The sequence below is a fragment of the Callospermophilus lateralis genome, chromosome 2 (genome assembly GCF_048772815.1).
Source record: "Callospermophilus lateralis isolate mCalLat2 chromosome 2, mCalLat2.hap1, whole genome shotgun sequence".
NCBI lineage: Eukaryota > Metazoa > Chordata > Mammalia > Rodentia > Sciuridae > Callospermophilus > Callospermophilus lateralis.
In genome coordinates this window covers 12,034,734-12,046,904 of record NC_135306.1, presented here as the reverse complement: position 1 = coordinate 12,046,904, position 12,171 = coordinate 12,034,734, and the positions used below count along the sequence as shown (strand labels likewise).

Sequence of the window (12,171 nt, the reverse complement as noted above, 5' to 3'; positions counted from 1 at the left end):
TTGATCCAAACCATGGAAATAAAGCATCAGCCAAAGTGGGCTTCAGAGTCTGTGAAAGGTTCAGCTGGCTCAATAGACCCTTAGAGATCTTCTCCTACAGTCCCGTTGTCTGGTTTCTTACCTCGCCTTGCACCTGATTCCTTAATTTCTGATTTCCATCATGAATTCTTGGACTCCTCATGTTTGAACCTGGTCTGGTCTGATGATGATTCAGATGTTTCTTGATTTCTGCAAAAGATATTGTGTTGGTTCTTGGTGGACAAATAGTATCCTTTACCCAGATCATCCATCACTAGCCGTTAATGTGGCAAAAGATTAAGGTATTCATTCAGTAAAATGCACATATTGACTAGTTCAAAACTATGTTTTTATTATGTAATAGTAACCATGGCGTCCCCTTCTTTCTTATTTCCATCTCTTCTTCATCTCCAGTAAAAGAGAACTTGAAGAGCATGAGGAGGGACAATCAGAGCAGTGTGTCCGAGTTCCTCCTCCTGGGGCTCCCCATCCAGCCAGAGCAGCGGGGCATGTACTACGCCCTGTTCCTGGGCATGTACCTGACCACGGTGCTGGGGAACCTGCTCATCCTCCTGCTCATCAGGCTGGACTCTCGCCTGCACACCCCCATGTACTTCTTCCTCAGCCACTTGGCCCTCACTGACATCTCTTTCTCCTCAGTCACGGCTCCAAAGATGCTCATGAACATGCTGACGCAGACTCAGTCCATCTCCTATGCTGGGTGCATTTCCCAGGTATATTTTTTCTTATTGTATGGGGATCTCGACAGCTTCCTTCTGACCTCAATGGCCTATGACAGGTATGTGGCCATCTGTCATCCCCTGCACTACACCAGAATGATGAGGCAGAGCCTCTGTTTCCTGCTAGTTCTTGTGTCCTGGGTCTTGTCCTTTGCCAGTGCCCTTGTGCACACCCTCCTCCTAGCCCATCTCTCTTTCTGTGGAGACAACACCATTCACCACTTCTTCTGTGACCTCTCAGCCTTACTCAAGCTGTCCAGCTCAGACACCACCATCAATCAGCTGGTCATCCTCACTGTAGGAGTGGTGGTCATTACTCTGCCATTTATTTGCATCCTGGTCTCGTATATCTACATTGGGGCCACCATCCTGAGAAGACCCTCCATCAAGGTCATTTGCAAAGCCTTGTCCACATGTGGCTCCCACCTCTCTGTGGTTTCTCTGTACTATGGAGCCATTATTGGACTTTACTTTTTCCCCTCATCCAATAACAATAAAGACAAGGATATCATTGTGTCTGTGTTGTACACTCTGGTCACCCCCATGTTGAACCCCTTTATCTACAGTCTAAGGAATCGGGATATGAAAGGAGCTCTCAGAAACATCCTCAGGAGAGGAACGATTTGAGCATGACGGGCTGTGTCTTCCCTATTACTTGGTTGGAGACCATCTCACTTGCCATGAATGCATCCTTTCCTCTGAATTATCATCCTTAATGAGTCTTGTGGCACCTTTTTCAGCCTTTATTTTCTTTTGCCTTGGATTTAGTTTTTCTTTCCAAGTTCTTAAATTTATTATTATTTTTTATTTTTGTGATCTAGAGTCTTGGGAAACATTTTCACATAGTATATTTATCCCACAATTTTTAAAATCTTTTTATAGTGAAAGTCTTTCTGGTTTTCATTTCATGGTTCATACTTTTTTATAGGTAAGGTGTTTTTCTTTCTTAATGTCACAAAAATATTTATTGGTAGGTTTATTATTTCTTTTAGGTTTTAACTTTATAATACACTATAAATTTATTTTTATGGATAACAATTTTAAATCTAGCTTCATTTTGTTTTTTATTTTCTTTTAAATTTATTTTAATCTTTGTTTTTTGACATGCAAAAGTCATACATATTTATGGGGTTCAATTAGATGTTTGCATACCTGGATACAATGTATAATGTCCAATCAAGGGAAGTATATCTATTTCCTCAACAATGTATCACCTTATGGTGGGAAGTTTCAAAATCCCTTTTCTAGCTTGCTTTAAACATATAGTGTAAGTGAAAGAACGATCAAGGCTTGCCGTCAGAGAAAATGCCTGTTTATTGAGGAACACCTCTGCATATTTATAGAGGGGGGTCGGGCGGTAGGACAGTTGGCATGGGGTGCTTTTTGATTGGTGGGTAAGGATCAGGTGAGCCAGCAGGGCTAGTCTGATTGGTGGGTAAGGATCAGGAGAGGGACAAGGGTGGTTAAGAGAGAGAGAGAGAGAGAGAGAGAGAGGGAGGGGAGTGCCTGTTCTTCCACCCCTCAGGACCTCCCGCTCGTGAACAGGGTTCCAGAGAGTCCACGGTGACCATGAAGGTCGTGGTGGGGTGCATTCTCTCCTCCAGATTGGGCATCAGAGGTTTGCCAGACGATCACGGGCATTTTCTCCAACCGCAAGCCTTGATCGTTCTTTCAGTAAGTATCCAGAGTCACCATATTGTAAAATAGAATGTTAGAATTTATTTCTTCTAACAGTAACTTAGTACCTGTTGACCAGCCTTTTTCCAATCCCTCTGCCCCATTTCTTCCCTGCAGTTGTAATTTCTTGTCCTCAATCCTAATATTCTTTACTATTGTTAGAGTGATAGTGACTAGGCACACCACATCCAAATTTTTTTTGAAAATGAGAAGGTCTGTTCTCAAACTGAAATAGGTTGGCTCTTTGTAAAAGGTCAGGTACAAATCAGGAGCAGAAACTTGACTGGACTCTCTAGTCCAAGGAGGATTAAGTGGTTGTGAAAACTAGCAGGGAGAGAAGAGATTTTGCAGAAGACTTTTCAGGCTTTGCTGTGATTGTGGGTGATCAATTTATTCTGCTACGGGGTTCAGCCTTTCAGGGTGTGTGCAGAAGAAAAAGTAGACAGGAATTCAGGAAGTCCAGACAATCCACAGTGAGCTCAACCAGGTCTTCAGTGTAGTTTAATCCAACTATATTTTATCTTTAAGTGAAGAATATATTTCCCTGCCAAGCTACATAATTGTAGTGTCCTAGGTTTCTGTTTGAATTGGCAGTTTTGTCTTTAGTCGTGGGAAATCTGCCTGTGCTCCAAGCAAATGTACCTAAAACTTCATTAAGTCAATTACTATGACAGATATTTCCATAGCCATTATTTCTATGGGTCGTAGTAATTGGTATGAAGGAGGAAGTTAAGGGAGGTTTAATAACTTGACCTGTGCTAGTTTTGGAACTGGAAAACAATCTACTGTGTGTGTGAGTTCAAATCACGTCACTATAAACCAATTACATATTTTTCAAACATCTGCAATGTTTTCACCCATTTTACTGGAAAACTTACTTTCATTTTTATAAAAACACTGAAATAGCATGTGAACAAATAACATGTGAAGTTAAATTTACATGTGTATGTATGATGTTGTTCATACATGTGAGACATATAGTCACATTTTAAATAATGTTAAGATAAATATTCATTTAGTAATCTCCAGGTTTAAATAATAATAATAAAATAATAATAATAATAATAAACTATCAAAATGTTGAAATACCTTTGGTCCTTAACTTTAACTTCTCTGTTCTCAAAGAAAACCAGTTTCTTGACTATTTTCTCAAGTCCCTTACTTTTCATTGAGTTTCAATGCCTCTGCACTGATCCTTCAATTTTATTGACTTTGTATTACATATAAATGAAATAAAACTGTATTTATTCTGCTTAATTTTGCTTGCGTTTTTTTTTTTATTTCTGTCTTGGAAAGGGGTATATATCCCCCAAAGATAAACTTAAAATAACCCTTTTTACTCTAAACTTAAAATTTGGATTCATCAGGGCTTAGTGCTGAGGAAAGGCATATGTGTCCAAAAAATGTACATAAGCCCAAGGTACTTTGGAAAGATATTCTAACAGGACAATGGAAAGGTCCTGACCCAGTGATTGTCTGGAGTAGGGGGTCTGTTTGTGTGTTTCCACAGGGAGAACAGCAGTCAATTTGGATTCCAGAGAGATTATCTAAAGCGATTTCTACAGACCAAAAAGAAGATGATTTGGCTCAAATCCATAACAGTTGATATTCAGAACTCCAGTTTGGCTATTCTTACATCTGCAACAGTGATTTTCCCATACCTGGAGGCTAATGAATAATGAACACCATTAAGGCCTATTTCAAATGTAAGAAACCTTGGGGCTTGCTTGCGGGAATACCTTCAGACCCATTATGCAAGTTACAGGAAGAAGGATGGAATATCAAAAGAAGAGTCAATGCCGCAGTTGGTCTGGGCACAAAATAACTGAGCCGCCACAAAGCCTTGTAGGTTCAAACAGCAACTCTTTACCCCCAACTCTCACCGGCCTCTACACACACACTTCCCGGGAATACACTCCCTCCACTGGGCTCCGCGCCAATTCTCCGGAACCCGAGAGAACTCAAAAAGAACTCCAAAGTAGTGGGCGCCCAAGGCAGCAGGATCCGCCCTAATCCCGGAGCTGCCCTATTCCCGGAGCAGGGTCACCTTTCAACCATTCCCTCTAGCAAAATGCCAGGCACCATTCCGACTAAACTGTGGCTCTCAACACTGTCTGCATGAAATTCATCTACATTTTCATGTCCCACTATGAGACTATGCTATGCTTATCTACTCTGTTTCCAGTGGCTTCTTTTTCCCTTTCAGCACTTTGCCATTGTGATCATACCACGACAATTATTCTCTGCATGCATCCAGTGTGTACAAGCACAAAGTTCTATGAATTCTCTACCAAGAAAAGGAAACACTGGATTACAGGGCATATGTATATCCAATTGAGCTATTACTAAAATAAATTCTTCCACAATATAATTACACTAACATGCTTTGGGCATAATTTAATGGCCCAGAACTAGCCCAGCATGTGCAAGGCCCTGGGTTGAATCCCCAGTACCATAAAATGTTAGGTGTTTACCTACTACATATATATATATATATATATATATATATATATATATATATATACATTCTGTTCAATTTTCTGTAACTAAACTGCTTTAAAAACAATCTGTATATACACACACACACACACACACACACACATATAAAGATATGAATTGTGTGTATATTCATGTATATATATATATATAATTTATATATATATATAAATTATATAGTATATATAAATATATCCCTCTGTGAGTTACTCATATGTTACACTACAAAACTAGTACGAAAAGGCAAGACATAATATGAATTCAGCTACATGACATCTTGGAAAATGTGAAACTATAGAAATAATACATAAATCTGTTTGCTAAGGCTTTGTTGTAAGGGAAGAAGAAGGATGAATCAGTAAAGAAAAGGGAATTTTTCAGGGGAGAAACTTGATTTTATATGCTGCTGTAACAGTGAGTACATATCACTATGTATTTTGCTGAAACAACAATAGCAAAATGTAATCACAACATACTACACAAAGCTTAAACCCCAATGTTACCTATGGACTTTAGTTGATAACAATGTATCAATATTATTCAGTTGTAACAAACATGTTACATCAGTGCAAGGTGTAGCTGGTGTGGGAAAAGTACTATATGAACACTTCCTGTTCAATTTTTCTATGAACCTAAAACTGCACTAAAAATAGTCTAGTAATTAGTTTCAATTATACTAATTTAAACCTATATCCACCGAGTATAAGAGTTCTTATTAAACAACATGTGGCATTGGCAGGAGATTTTTAAGTATTTTCCAAGTGTAATGAACAACAAAATTTATCTCATTGTGCTTTCACTTTCTATTTCACTGACCATCAAGGAAACAAAGTATTTTAGCCTATATTTAGTATTCATGACAGAGATGGACAGCTCTCAACCCAAATTTCATGATCTGTGAAGTTGTCACTGGTAGGGAATCACAGCATTTTCTACTGATCTAGGTGGGTCAAGATGGATCATTGTCCCAAATAGAGGAGAATGTGTGCGATTCCTGGCCAGGAGTTTCAACAAGAATGTGAATCTTCTCCTCTATTGGATGGAATCAGATTCCCTTAGGTTCTCAGAATAATTGAGACTGGTTCCTGAATTATCACATAGTTAAACTTTCTACACTAGGAGACCCACACTGGACATTAGCACCACCATTATTACCCTTACTTCTGAAGAATCCCTTCATGTGAAATACATGGTCATGCCTTTTTGCTGCTTTTCAATTGGACCCAGTTATTTCAGCACTCCAAGTTTCCCAGCTTCTGATAGTATTTAGTATTATATTCACTCCTAAGTATAAACTGTGCACATTGATTTCTGGTGCTCAATAAATGCCATGCATGAGAATGTTCTTAGCAGTTATATTACAGGTAAATTGCATAAATAATTATGCACAAAAAAATACATAAGAAAAACTATTTCATTAGTTTAAGCAACTGAGCATTGGGTTTGTTCACATGACACTGACTATTCTTTTTTAATAGCAAAACTTCATTTAAATATAGAATACCATGTTATTAATTAGAAGCTTTATGCTTGATAAAACAATACCAGAAGCAATCCAAGTGTCCTTCAGCTTAGAATGGTAACAAAAGTGTCATTTGTTCATACTTTGGAATAATTATAATAACACATAATTTAAAAATTATCTTTCAATAAAGAATTTGAAATTAGAGTTAAATAAATAAATAAATACTACATAGTTATATTTGTTACCCATCTTCCCCAGCTAGTATATGTTACAATAAAAAGGAAATGTATTTTACTCAAAAAAAATAATTATAATAACACAGCAAACAATTAGCCACTTATATATACAGCATAGGTTAACTGTTTTTGTACTATTTTAAAAAAAATTTTAAATTTGTTTTAATTAGTTATACATGGCAGTGAAATGCCTTAATGCACTTTGATATATCATACATAGATGGAATGTAACTTCTAATTTTTCTGAGAGTATATGTTGCAGAATCATATTGGTCATGCAGTCACATATATACATACAGTAATAATGACGGTTTCATTCTACTATCTTTCCTCTCCTCATATCTCCTCCCGACCTTCCCATCACTTCCCTCTACCTAATCTATGGTAATGCTATTCTTCCCTAGTTCTCCCTGCCTTATTGTGAGTTATCATCCACATATTAGAGAAAACATTCAGTCTTTGGTTTTGTGAGATTGGCTTATTTCGCTTAACATGAAAATCTCCAACTCCAACGATTTACTGGCAAATGCCATAATTTTACCCTTCTTTAAAGCTGAGTAATATTCCATTGAGTGTATACACCACATTTTTCTTTATCCATTTATCTATTGAGGAACACCTTGGTTGGTTCTATAGTCTAGCTGTTGTGAATTAAGCTGTTATAAACATTGATGTGACTGTGTTGCTGTAGTATGCTGAGTCCTTTAAATCCTTTGGGTGAAAATCAAGGCATGGGATAGCTGGGTCAAATGGTGGTTCCATTCCCAATTTTCTAAGGAATCTCCATACTGCTTTCCATAGTGGTTGCACGAATTTGCAGTCCCACTAGCAATGCATGAGTGTACCTTTTCCCTTGCCAACATTTATTGTTGTCTATATTCTTGATGGTTGCCATTCTGACAGGAGTGAGATGAAAGAGTAGTTTTGATTTGCATTTCTCTAATTGCTAGAGATGTTGAACACTTTTTAATATATTTGTTGATCAGTTGTATTTCTTCTTCTGTGAATTGTCTATTCAGTTCCTTAGTGTCTATTCAGTTCCATGTATTGATTGGGTCATTTATTTTTTTTATTTGTTTGTTTGTTGTTTTTGTTTTCATGTTAAGCAACTCAATGAGACCCTGTCTTTAAATAAAATACAAAATAGGACTGGGAAGATGGCTCAGTGGTTGAGTGCCCCTGAGTTCAATCCTTGATACCCTCCCCCCACCAAAAAAAAATGGAACTAGAGATGTATAGAATGGATTTTGGATTGGTATGGTAAGGAGTTGAGCAAGAAGCATAAATTGAAAGGTTATTTATGGTATTGTGAGAAACTTAAAGCAATAGAATGTGGACACCATGGTGATAATGAGACACGTGTCCCTTCACTCTTCTGCTCTGAGAGTGTTAGAGTGCTCCTAAATAGCACGGGGTCCAGAAACTAGGTACTTGGCTTAACAAACTCATCCTCCAGCTTGGTGTCTTATGGATTTAGAAACACGTTTTGCCCAATGTGAACAGAGAAGTCAAAACACTTTGTGAACCACCAAGTTTCTAATACCAGCATTTGTGTATTATCATTATTCCTCCAGGGGCAAACTCTCTTATGGCTGCTTCAACAAGAAGTTCATCCCACAAAGGAGCCAATTGCAATGAAGTCATTATATCCCATATGTAATCTGTAGTTGGAGTGGGAGTTAGACGCTGGGGTCCTCTTATAAGATGAGAACTAATACCTATTTCTCAGACTGTGAACCAGTGTGTACTGACACATATTTTTTCTTTGTTTCTGAACTGATAACTCTTCAGCTTGTTGCGATGCAATAGTGAGCTCCGAACCTTTCCATGTTCTGTAGCTGAACGTATATGTGCTCATTGCCTAAGGATCCCTGTCAGGGAAGGTATAAAATTTACCTTCAGTAATATGATTGTGTGTGTGTGTGTGTGTATGTGTGTGTGTGTGTGTGTGTGTGTAGTATGCTTCTGATCCCTAGAACCCCAGCCCTCCCAGCACTAGAATGTGACAGACAGCTCCATATAGAGTAATTTATCTTCAACTGAGTCTCCATCCAAATTTTCAGATAAGGTGAAACCACATTTCCATAAAGAATAATTTATCTCAAACTTATTCTTCATCTACTTTTTTGAGAACACACTGGAAAAATGTACTTTCTTTTGTTAATCTTTAACACATATTCACATATTAAATCTTGTTGGGTTAGGTTTTTTTTCAAATTATGCACCCAACCTCTGTAACTTGTTTCATCTCTGCTTCCAAAATCCAAGTGTAAACATGCATCATATGATACCTAAACTGCTGCAGTAACCTCCTTTTCAGATCCCTGATGACTCTCATGCCTTCCTATAATCTGATCTCTATTCAGTAGACAGCGAATGGTTTACATGGTTAGTTACCTCCTGTATAAGTTGATTTTGTGTGTGTATGCTGTAGTGCTTTGATGAGAATTGAATTGAAACTTTCTATTGCTTCAGAATAGGCCTTGTATTTCTATTACTTCAGAAAAAGCCCTGGCCTGTCACCAGTTCTCCAGCTGCATGTCTTTCCCAGGACGGCCGTGATCTTGGCTGGTTCTGCTCCTCAAGTGCCCAGCCATGCTCTCTCCAAACACTCCACTGAAGTGCCTGCCTTTGTAATCTTCAGATGACAGGCTCTCATGTTCTGGGATAATTGGAAAGAGCACATAACAGTCACATTTCCCATACCCAGTCTCTTGTAATCAACAATCTACCAAAATTATGAATACACATTCCCTCCAATTCTAAAGTAGGCATTTGTCCTACGTGCATCTACATTGCAGTGTAAAATGAAATATGGAGATCGTTATTTATTGTAATCTTATTGGTAATAACAAAACATTAGAAACAACTTACAGGTCCAACAGACAGCTATTTACCATTGTCACTGTGATAAACTGTTAGTAACACAATAATCAGATAACTGACTATGTAATTCACCTCAAGTAACATTAACAAAATTTTTAAACTAGTGGGCTAAAGGATATAGTACTTTTAAAGGTAATTTCATTCAATCAATTTGGGACAACTGGTACATTAATGTATACTTTAGGTAATCCCCCAAATGGGTTGTAAGATAGTGGGACAACTCCTCACTTCAACTCTCTAAGATGTTTAGACTGAATAAAAGTTAACGGATTTCAGATTCTATACTTACATAGAACATCATTATCTATTTCCTTGTTATTTGGTGATTGTTAACAAAAATTAGTTTAAGACCAACAGACCTGAGGAGAGGGAGAAGGGAATGATAACAAACTACAAGAAATGGTAAAAATTCAGGCTGAGATTGGTTAAGAACTGCTAGCATAAAACCAAGGTGAGGAACTACAAAAAGGAGAAGTTATTTTTTGTTTATGAGGAAAAGAAATGAAGAACTTCTTCTGAGTCCATCCAGGTGTGGCTAGGAAAGGTGATCATTTCCTGGCATTTCACAGACTTCAAAAAAAACAACATTTGGTTTAAGTTGAGGGAATACACAAAAAAGGAATTTGGAAGAGAAACAGAATTTTTCTCCACATGCTATGAAAATTTGTTTAAAAAGGTTGAAATAAGACTAAAAAGGTTAAGTGGGAAAGAGTTTTCCTGAAGAAAAAAATTATAGATGTATTTCAAAGTATATCACCAGACATCTAATGTTGATTGGATTCATGCCCTTGAGGCCTTTGCTGCTGGATATGATTTTTCCACCAGTTCTCCAGACCCGGATACTTTGCTGATTCAAATCTCCCCGTGATGTTCTCTAATCTTGATCCAAACCATGGAAATAAAGCATCAGCAAAAATGTGCTTCAGAGCCTGTGAAAGGTTCAGCTGGCTCAACAGACCCTTAGAGATCTTCTACTATAGTCCCATTGACTGGTTTCTTCCTCACCTTGCACCTAATTACCTAATCTTGGATTTCCATCATGAATTCTTGGACTCCTTATGTTTGATCCTGGTCTGATCTGATGATTCAGATGTTTCATGGTTTCTGCAAAAGATATTGTGTTGGTTCTCTGTGAACAAATAATATCCTTTATTCAGACTATCTAGCCATTAATGTGGCAAAAGATCAAGATATTCCTTAATATACACATATTGACTCATTTTGCTTTTCATTCTTTTCTATTTTCATCTATTCTTTGCTTTCAGCAAAAGAAGAGCATGAGGAGGGACAATCAGAGCAATGTGTCCGAGTTCCTCCTCCTGGGGCTCCCCATCCAGCCAGAGCAGCAAGGCATGTCCTACGCCCTGTTCCTGGGCATGTACCTGACCACGGCGCTGGGGAACCTGCTCATCCTCCTGCTCATCAGGCTGGACTCTCGCCTGCACACCCCCATGTACTTCTTCCTCAGCCACTTGGCCCTCACTGACATCTCTTTCTCCTCAGTCACTGTCCCAAAGATGCTGGTGAACATCTGGGATAATCCATCTCCTATGCTGGGTCATTTGCCAGGAATGTTTTTAGGTATTGTATGCAGATCTTGACAGCTTCCTTCTGACCTCAATGGCCTATGACAGGTATGTGGACATCTGTCACCCTCTGTAATATACCACCATCATGAATCAGAACATCTGTTTTTTGCTTATAATTGTGTCATGAATTTTATCCTTTGCCAGTGCCCTTTTGAACACGTTCCTCCTAGCCCGTCTGTCCTTCTGTGGAGACAACACTGTTCACCACTTCTTCTGTGACCTCTCTGCCTTACTCAAGCTGTCCAGCTCAGACACCACCATCAATCAGCTGGTCATCCTCACTGTACAAGTGGTGGTCATTACCCTGCCACTCCTGTGCATTCTCGTTCTTATGGCCCCATTGGGGCTGCCATTCTGAGAAGACCCTCCATCAAGGGCATCTTCCAAGCCTTATCTACATGTGGCTCCCACCTCTCTGTGGTTTCTGGTTACTATGGAGCAGTTATTGGAGTCTGCTCTGTCCCCTCATCCAATAATACTAATGATGAGGATGTCATTGTGTCTGTGTTGTACACTCTGGTCACCCCCATGCTGAATCCCTTCATCTACAGTTTGAGGAATCGGGATATGAAAGGAGCTCTGAGAAACATCCTCAGAAGCAGAACATTTTCAGTATAATATGCTTTATGTTCTCACTAACTGCATTGAGTTAACTCAATGCAGTTAGTGTGTACAATGCTCTTATTAATCCCATGTGTGTACACTTTTCTCTCTGAATCTCTTTTCTTAATCAATCTTTAGATGGTATTTTCTTTTCTGCCAATGTTTACACTTTGAATTTAGTTATTCTGTGTAATGCTTTGTCAGTTTGTCAGACTTGGGAATATTTTTACAGATATACCTGAATAGTTTTTTCATATTTAATAGCATCCTTTTCTTGTAAATATTTTAAATTTTCACATAGTCACAGATTTTGGTCCTTTTTCATTGGGTAGTCCTCTTCCTTTTTATCAAAATTTGTTTTTTAAGACAACAATTGTATTTATTTGTTCAAGTAAATTCATGTTTTTATTTTTGTTTTTGCCTTGTCATATACTTGGAATTTATTTTTGTGAATAATCTTA

At 38.1% G+C, this 12,171-nt stretch overlaps 1 protein-coding gene and 1 pseudogene across 1 annotated transcript; both read left to right on the top strand.

The window, feature by feature from the left end:
- Positions 1-452: 452 nt before the first annotated feature.
- LOC143390720 (olfactory receptor 1J21-like) lies at positions 453-1,385 on the top strand. The gene has a single exon (XM_076843132.2). It carries the CDS (start codon positions 453-455, stop codon positions 1,383-1,385), a length of 933 nt encoding a protein of 310 aa, XP_076699247.2.
- Positions 1,386-10,795: 9,410 nt separating this feature from the next.
- Positions 10,796-11,725, top strand: LOC143385320 (olfactory receptor 1J21-like; annotated as a pseudogene).
- Positions 11,726-12,171: the final 446 nt, after the last annotated feature.